The sequence below is a fragment of the Lytechinus variegatus genome, chromosome 6 (assembly GCF_018143015.1).
Source record: "Lytechinus variegatus isolate NC3 chromosome 6, Lvar_3.0, whole genome shotgun sequence".
Lineage (NCBI taxonomy): Eukaryota > Metazoa > Echinodermata > Echinoidea > Temnopleuroida > Toxopneustidae > Lytechinus > Lytechinus variegatus.
The window spans coordinates 33,535,512-33,545,264 of record NC_054745.1 but is presented as its reverse complement, the minus strand read 5'-3'; the positions used below and the strand labels follow the sequence as shown (position 1 = coordinate 33,545,264).

The following is a 9,753-nucleotide window of genomic DNA, read 5'->3' as shown; positions in this document are numbered from 1 at the left end:
GGCACTTTTGAACAGGTTGATACCTAATTTGTGCGAAAACGAAGCACGTTCTTATTTTTTCTAACTTTTAGACTGAATAATTTTCAACACTCTTTGTAACCATGGAAATAATTCTTATCTCGCTAAGCATCTGATGGGAGCACGAAGCAGGAGCTGAAAGTTCATGATTTTCTGATTTTTAAACCTGAAATTTTTATCACATTTTGTAACTATGAACAGAATAGGTATCTCATCGACTGATGCGAGCGCAAAGTAGGACCCCCCCCCCCTCAAAAAAAGAAAAGATTTTTCTACTTTTCAACTGGAAAAATTTAGCGCTTTTTAACCATGTACTAAAAGATGATGTTCTATGAGGAGGCATACTTAATTTGTAACCATAAAGACAATAGGTATCTGATCAAACGATTGAACTGAAGCGTGAAATGATTTTTTTACGGCATAACAAGTACATGTAAATATTGTGAGCACTTTTGGCAGGATTGACACCCAATTAATAACTTGCCAATATCGGGACTAATAAGTGCACTTTAATCAGTGCTTCCTTTTTCAGCAAATAGCTGTGACTAAAAACTATTAAAAGTTTAATCCTTCTTCCGAGCGTTTCTATGCCAATGCAAACTATGAAGATAGCGCTTAAGCTCTTCGCGAAGCGGATTCAAGACGATTTTTTTCGCGGAAAGGTATGATTGTCTTGTCACTGGTTTCTATAGAAACTGGCCAAATATCCGTTTTGCTAAACCTTGATTTAGATTGGCCACTGGGTCATGTTACCATAGTTATTTCTTTAATGGCTAAGTTGTCTCAATCATATTTTTTTTATTATGAAAAAGGCTTAATATCTATAAACCAATATGACTGTGTAGGATCAACTGAAGATGGAAGCAGTCGAAAATAAACTCTTGGGCTTACTTAATTCCCCAGTTACAACAACAAAACAGACGCGACACAGAAAACTCTTGCGATATGTTTATGACATACTTTGGTCGATTTGAGGGTCCGCCAATAGTGTGACTACAGCTTATCGCTTATCTTGAAAGTCTGAGAGTCGAACGCGTTGATAAGAAATTTGATAAATAAATATTTAATTTTGTCGAAAAGAACCGTTCAAAGTAAGTTCTTAACTGTGAAGAACATGTAACAGTTGATCTTGCCTACAAACTTTACGTTTAGTAGCTAGGTACACAGTTTTACACATTTGGTACACAGTAAACGCGCTATTTAAGATTTAATTCAACGCTGTTTACTATATGAACGTTACAATATATGTTTAACCTTTTAAACAATCATGTTTAATTTATTGAAGATTGGATAAGAAAATTAAACTCTATTGCTTAAGATTTAAACACTTGTTTAAAATGTTTAAACAATTATTGCAAGGTTCATATCTTAAACTGTTAAACAGCGTTGTATATTTTTTCTTACTGTGCAAAAAGAACCTGTATACCTGAACCATGAAGTATAGGTCAATGCCTGAACTGATACAATTTACATCGATATCTAACAACATGACTCCCCTTAGGTTACCCGAAATTGTAACTCTCAGGATAAGTATTTACTTAAATGATAGAAATTTTGTACTAAACAGAGAAGAAAAAAAAGTACGTCAATTCCTGCAATAGAGTCTCGAGAAGACCTGTAAAATCTTACTGCACTTTGTAATCTTACATGTAGATGTATATATTTGTGTAAAATGACAGAAAAATCAGTATTTCGTGTATTTAATTGTAATACAACAGTTTTCGCCTTTTTTAAATTGTAGAAAATTGTATAAGAACTTTATTGTTATAACAATTTACAGAATCATTTGATTATTTCTTTCTTTAAAATCTGTTGTAGTTTTTTTCAATTCTTCTTTTGTAAAGTCTTCTATTCTTTCTAACAGTGTATGAAATCACTGCCCTCGATGTCGAAGACAGAAATACTGATTAAGTATTTTCATTTCATACCGAAACCACCCCTCATTTAAGGAAAACTTCGACGAAACAAACCTCCACTGACCCTATTTTTCTCAGGTCAGCGTTTCATCAACATTTTGTCTGACAAGTAGTCCGATCTGACAACACTCCTTGATTGTGATTGGATAAAATTATTTATTACTTTGGTATCTGTCGGATGAAATGAGACTAGTTGGATAAATTGTCCGACAAGCATGACAAATCCTTTCCTGAGATGCTTCCCTAGGATGAGGGGGCGGGGGTGGGACAAACAAATAATGTGGGGCCGGGGTAAAATGAGATGAATCTACAATGTAATTTTTCCCCTTCATTAACAAAATAATATTGGGGGCAATGGTTATAACAACGGGGGCTATACCCCCTGTGCCACATCTGATCGAGTCGTTGGCTTAAAATATGAGAAATAAATCCTCTCCGGCCTACACGGATAATAATATAATGTCTGTAGCTTGGGGATTCAAATCAGAAATTTATCGACGAGCAGTGCCCCCACCCCTCCCTCTCACCCAATAAGAATACTGGTTATCGAACTAAGTTGCTCTTATTGTGCTTACAAACGTTAAAATATTATCATGATTACGGGTCAATGGTCCCCAGAAAGTAATTGGATAAAATGACACAATGTAAAAAGTAGTATTAAACGTCATATAAAATGGAAAATGATCACCGAACTGAAAATAATAGGAAATATGTTCGCACGTGATCACCTGTAATTGAGATAAAACGACATTTTCCTGAATCACCGAGTTCTTTTTTTCCCCCAGTCAAGTAATAAAACGGAGCTTAAATAATAACTTGTAAAAATATTTTTTATCTGTTTAAAAGATGCAAACACTATCTAGGCAGTATCATGATGTTTGTTTTTTGCGCTCAAAACAACCTAAAGATAGATGATAATCTTGTAGGTTTATCATTTTGAATACATAGAACTATGGATCTTAAGTTCACTAATCACTATTGATATACAGTAATGACAACTATCACATGAAATTTTGAGATGTGCTGATATACAATGCGCATGCACTGCCATGATTTAGAACGTGCCTCGCAAATACTCTGCTGTATACATGTAGTATCCTCGGTTCTACCTGTGAAAGTACACATTTTCGTCGTAGCAACGTTATAGGTAACAAAAGATTCAAGAACTTCATTCTGATCAACCTGACCATAGGTGTCTTTGGGAGCGGAGCAATGGACTATAATACTTCTGCCCCGAAACTAAATCTCATGAAGTTTTCATTAGACCCGCGGATACCTTGCTGTGTTGTAGAGTACGAGGCAAAGTCGATTCGACGCGTGATACCAGACTATGGCCGGTAGGCCTATAACTCAGCAGAATCAAGGTATTCAGAGTGCAGTATTATTGCAAGGTGATCACCAAGAAACCGAAAGTCCGTTAAAGCAAGGATCAAACATCAATCAACCCGCCGCTGATGGAAACCCATTTCGACTACCAAGAAAATTCCTTTGAAGTTCAAATTAGACCTAACTTCGACTTGTATGATCTTTAGCACTACACTGTTAGAAAATTTATCCTTAAAATAAAAGTTCATGCGGCACAGTCTCGAGAACACCTGTAATCTTACCAATTTGCGTAATCTTACATTATATCACGTACTATTACAGGAAATTGGTATTTGGTGTATGGAATCTTACAAATTTTCTTAAATGAAACACCCTTTTTTCTTTTTTTAACCGGACCTGTTCTGTTAAATTGCAGAAAAAAATCCGGTGTTATGAATTTACAGAATGATTCTGCTATTGCTTTCTGCTAAATCTTCTTTTTCTATTCTGTAAAATCAGGTTCTTTTAACAGTGTAGGTAAAGTCTGATGCATGGTCCCATACGACGTTTTATGTATGCAAGTGTAGATCAACCGAATCACGGTCTTCAGAGTGCACTATCAAGTTAAGAGGTGATCTCCAAGCAGTTGGCAGTCTACAACAGTGTTCAAGCGCAAATCCAATTAGATCACAGTAGAAATACGTGTCTGCAACCAAAATAACTTATTTTCGGTTTACAGTACACCTACGGTCGTCGGGCTCTGTTAGATTAGTAACTGGAGTCCGATACATGCTGTCATTAACTTGCCTGTACTGATCAACACAGTCAAGGTCTTTGCATTGCAATTTATTGAGCTAATCAATAAAAAGCAATTGAAACTTGATTGCAACAAGACTCAAAACAAAAAATCAATCAGATCAGAATAGAAACACATTTTTGCAACCGAAATAAGTGATATGACGTTTACATTAGACCCAAGGAAATCCGGCTGTGTTCTAGAGAGCTTGGTGAAATGTAGTAAGTGAAGTCATGCAATGGCAAGTATGGATCGTCAGAATCAAGATCTTCAGAGTGCAGTATCGCTAGATGATCTTCAAGCGATCAAAGGCCTATTACAAAAAAGTTCTGACGTAAACCAATCAGATAAAAACGGAAACACTCCAGTACACATGGCCGCACAACGTGGCAAGGAAGATATCATGGAGTTTCTCATTGAACACGGTGGTGATGTAGAAAAGGAGAATGAAGATGGACAGACATCCTTACATCTTGCTGCATTATATGGTAACCTTGAAGCAACAAAAGTAATACTTAGCCATGGTGGAAATGTGAACAAAGAGGACAACACAGGCTACAATGCATTACTCAAAAGCGTAAGGAATGGTCACAAGGATGTAGTGAGATACTTCCTTAGTCAGGGCACCAGTATTAATAAGGTCAATAGTAAAGGATGGACACCCTTGTATATCGCTGCCGGTTATGGCAGGATTGACATGTTGAAATACTTGATAAGTGAAGGAGCCGATGTACATTACACTCAGCAAAACAATTTATTGCCATTGGCAAGCGCTTCATCATCTGGTCATGCAGAAGTAGTGAAATATCTTGTAAGTCAAGGAGCTGAAGTGAATAAAGGAGAGGGTGATGGTTGGACTGCATTACACAGTGCTGCACAGAAAGGTCACCTTGAAGTCATCAGATATTTGATCAGTAAAGGAGCTGAGGTGAATAAGGTTGATGATAACGGTCGCAGTGCATTGCGTGGTTCTGCTGTCAATGGTCATATTGAGGTTACCAGATATTTGATAAGTCAAGGAGCTGAGGTAAATAAGGGAGATAATGCGGGCATGACTCCATTACACGTTGCTGCTCAAGAAGGTTATATGGATACATGTGAATATCTGATTAGTCAAGGAGCTGAGGTGAATAAGGGAGATAATGAGGGTTCGACTCCTTTAAATGTTGCTGCTCAAGAAGGTTATCTAGATACATGTGAATATCTGACTAGTCAAGGAGCTGAGGTGAACAAAGGAACGAATGATTGTGGGACAACATTACACAGTGCTGCTCAGGAAGGTCATCTTAATATCACCAGATATTTGATAAGTCAAGGAGCTGAGGTGAATACGGGAGATAATGAGGGCATGACTCCATTACACGTTGCTGCTCAAGAAGGTTATATGGATACATGTGAATATCTGATTAGTCAAGGAGCTGAGGTGAATAAGGGAGATAATGAGGGTTCGACTCCTTTAAATGTTGCTGCTCTAAAAGGTCATCTAGATACATGTGAATATCTGATTAGTCAAGGAGCTGAGGTGAACAAAGGAACAAATGATGGTGGGACACCATTACACAGTGCTGCTCAGGAAGGTCATCTTAATATCACAAGATATTTGATAAGTCAAGGAGCTGAGGTGAATAAGGGAGATAATGAGGGCATGACTCCATTACACGTTGCTGCTCAAGAAGGTTATATGGATACATGTGAATATCTGATTAGTCAAGGAGCTGAGGTGAATAAGGGAGATAATGAGGGTTCGACTCCTTTAAATGTTGCTGCTCAAGAAGGTCATCTAGATACATGTGAATATCTGATTAGTCAAGGAGCTGAGGTGAACAAAGGAACGAATGATGGTGGGACAACATTACACAGTGCTGCTCAGGAAGGTCATCTTAATATCACCAGATATTTGATAAGTCAAGGAGCTGAGGTGAATAAGGGAGATAATGAGGGCATGACTCCATTACACGTTGCTGCTCAAGAAGGTTATATGGATACATGTGAATATCTGATTAGTCAAGGAGCTGAGGTGAATAAGGGAGATAATGAGGGCATGACTCCATTACACGTTGCTGCTCAAGAAGGTTATATGGATACATGTGAATATCTGATTAGTCAAGGAGCTGAGGTGAATAAGGGAGATAATGAGGGTTCGACTCCTTTAAATGTTGCCGCTGAAGAAGGTCATCTGGATGCATGTGAATATCTGATCAGTCAAGGCGCTGAGGTGAATAAGGAAGATAATGAGGGTTCGACTCCATTACACAGTGCTGCACAGGAAGGTCATCTTAATATCACCAAATATCTGATCAGTGAAGGAGCTGAGGTGAATAAGGGAGATGATGAGGGCTGGACTCTTTTACATGTTGCCGCTCAAGAAGGTCATCTGGATACATGTGAATATCTGATTAGTCAAGGAGCTGAGGTCAACAAAGGAACGAATGATGGTGGGACACCATTACACAGTGCTGCTCAGGAAGGTCATCTTAATATCACAAAATTTCTGATCAGTCAAGGAACTAAGGTGAATAAGGGAGATAATGAGGGCATGACTCCTTTACATGTTGCTGCTCAAGAAGGTCATCTGGATTCATGTGAATATCTGATTAGTCAAGGAGCTGAGGTGAATAAGGGAGATAATGAGGGCATGACTCCATTACACGTTGCTGCTCAAGAAGGTTATATTGATACATGTGAATATCTGATTAGTCAAGGAGCTGAGGTGAATAAGGGAGATAATGAGGGTTCGACTCCTTTAAATGTTGCCGCTCAAGAAGGTCATCTGGATGCATGTGAATATCTGGTCAGTCAAGGCGCTGAGGTGAATAAGGAAGATAATGAGGGTTCGACTCCATTACACAGTGCTGCTCAGGAAGGTCATCTTAATATCACCAAATATCTGATCAGTGAAGGAGCTGAGGTGAATAAGGGAGATGATGTGGGCTGGACTCTTTTACATGTTGCCGCTCAAGAAGGTCATCTGGATACATGTGAATATCTGATTAGTCAAGGAGCTGAGGTCAACAAAGGAAGGAATGATGGTGGGACAACATTACACAGTGCTGCTCAGGAAGGTAATCTTAATATCACCAGATATTTGATAAGTCAAGGAGCTGAGGTGAATAAGGGAGATAATGAGGGCATGACTCCATTACACGTTGCCGCTCAAGTAGGTTGTATGGATACATGTGAATATCTGATTAGTCAAGGAGCTGAGGTGAATAAGGAAGATAATGAGGGTTCGACTCCATTACACAGTGCTGCCCAGGAAGGTCATCTTAATATCACCAAATATCTGATCAGTGAAGGAGCTGAGGTGAATAAGGGAGATGATGAGGGCTGGACTCCTTTACATGTTGCCGCTCAAGAAGGTCATCTGGATACATGTGAATATCTGATCAGTCAAGGAGCCGAGGTGAACAAAGGAAATAATGATGGTATGACTGCATTACACAGTGCTGCTATGAGTGGTCATCTTGAAGTCTTGAAATATCTTATCAGTGAAGGAGCTGAAGTCAATAAAGGAGATGGTTATGGTTTGAACCCTTTGCACTATGCTGCTCAGGAGGGTCATCTTGGTACCTGTGATTATCTGCTCAGTCAAGGAGCAGAGGTAAAAAACGGAAATGATGATGGCTGGAATTTAATAAGTGCCTCTTCCGACGGTCATACATTCATTGTCAAATATCTCATTAGTCAAGGAGCAGAAGTCAATGAGGAAGATTCGAAGGACTGTACTTCTTTACACTATGCTGCTAAAGGAGGTCATCTTGGCACCTGCAATTGTCTGCTCAGACAAGGAGCTGAGGTAAGAAATGGAGATGATGACGGGTGGACTCTGTTTCGTTCTTCTTCCAAGGGTTATACATTCATCGCTAAATATCTGATCAGTCAAGGTGCTGAGGTTAATATGGGAGATATTGACGGTCGCACTCCATTACAGGTTTGTGCTCAAGAAGGTCATATTGACACGTGCGCTTATCTGATCAGCCAAGGTGCTGAGGTGAATAAAGGAATGAATGATAGTTGGACTGCATTACACAGTGCTGCTCAGAAAGGAAATTTCGAAGTCACCAAATATCTGATTAGTCAAGGAGCTCAGGTCAATAGGGTTGATGATAATGGTTACGGAGCATTGCGTGGTTCTGCTATCAATGGTCATATTGAGGTCACCAAATATCTGATCAGCCAAGGAGCTGAGGTCAATAAGGGAGATAATGAGGGCTGTACCCCTTTACACGTTGCTGCTCAAGAAGGTCATCTGGATACATGTGAATATCTGATCAGTCAAGGAGCCGAGGTGAACAAAGGAAATAATGATGGTATGACTGCATTACACAATGCTACTATTAGTGGTCATCTTGAAGTCTTGAAATTTCTTATCAGTGAAGGAGCTGAAGTTAATAAAGGAGACGGTGATGGTTTGAACCCTTTGCATTATGCTGCTCAAGATGGTCATCTTGGTACCTGCGATTATCTGCTCAGTCAAGGAGCTGAGGTGAAAAACGGAGATGATGGTGGCTGGAATATAATAAGTGCTGCTTCCGACGGTCATATGTTCATTGTCAAATATCTTGTCAGTCACGGAGCAGAAGTCAATGAGGAAGATTCGAAGGACTGTACTTCTTTACACTATGCTGCTAAAGGAGGTCATCTTGGCACCTGCGATTATCTGCTCAGCCAAGGAGCTGAGGTAAAAGACGGAAATAGTGACGGCTGGACTCTGTTTAGTGCTTCTGCCAACGGTAATACATTCATCGCCAAATATCTGATCAGTCAAGGTGCTGAGGTTAATAAGGGGTACAGTGACGGCTGCAGTCCATTACAGGTTGCTGCTCAAGAAGGTCATATTGACACGTGCGAATATCTGATCAGTGAAGGAGCTGAGGTTGTCAAGGGAGATGGCGATGGTTGGACCCTCTGTAGTGCTGCTCTAAGCGGTCACCAATTCATCACCAAATATTTGATCAATCAAGGTGCTAAGGTAAATGTTATACATAGCAATGGTCGAACTGCGTTACACATTGCTGCTCAGAACGACCATCTTGAAGTTACCAAGTGTCTTTTAAGTTATGAGGCAGATGTCAATACGGCCGATAATCAGGGATGGACCCCCTTGCACGTTGCTGTTGAAAGAGGTCATTTTGATATATGCGAGTATCTGATTGTTCAAGGAGCTGAGGTTAATTCTGCTGATAACAAGGGCTGCACAGGTTTACACTTTGCTGTTGAAAATGGCAATCTCGATATCACGAAACACTTGCTTCGTCAAGGAGCTAAGGTTAACAAAGAAAATAACCAGGGTGATACATCATTACACATTTCCGTTAAAAAAGGTTTCTTCGAGCTTGTTCAAGTTCTACTTTCAGAAGGAGCATGTTTTTCTGATGACAAGGACGACCAGATGCCATTACACCATGCATTGACTCTTGGGTTCAAAGATATCACCGATCTACTCATTGCTGATTGGAATTCAAAGGTATTAATATTATCGTTATTACCATCATCATCATCATGAAAAGTATAACTATTGTTTTGCAGTAGTTGTAGAGTAGTAATATAGTAGCGTTTGATACATAATTCAAATCAAGTTGACCACAAAAACTACACTGTACAGGCTACATATTTGTATAACTGGTACAATGATAATAAGGAAATTAGATAACGTAATGCATTATTTTAATTATGGCAACGTGTTTGAACGTAATAGAAATCTTTAAGGCTTGTCGA

At 39.2% G+C, this 9,753-nt stretch overlaps 1 protein-coding gene across 1 annotated transcript; it reads left to right on the top strand.

Annotated features, from left to right (window-relative positions):
- The first annotated feature begins 4,282 nt into the window (after positions 1-4,282).
- On the top strand, positions 4,283-9,171 carry LOC121417739 (serine/threonine-protein phosphatase 6 regulatory ankyrin repeat subunit B-like). Its single transcript, XM_041611472.1, has 2 exons — positions 4,283-9,007; positions 9,160-9,171. Exons 1-2 carry the CDS (start codon positions 4,283-4,285, stop codon positions 9,169-9,171), a joined length of 4,737 nt encoding a protein of 1,578 aa, XP_041467406.1.
- Positions 9,172-9,753: the final 582 nt, after the last annotated feature.

What these genes read in the sequence shown, in the direction of transcription:
- LOC121417739 (XM_041611472.1), top strand. Translation starts at nt 4,283, where the DNA reads ATGGATCGTCAGAATCAAGATCTTCAGAGTGCAGTATCGCTAGATGAT.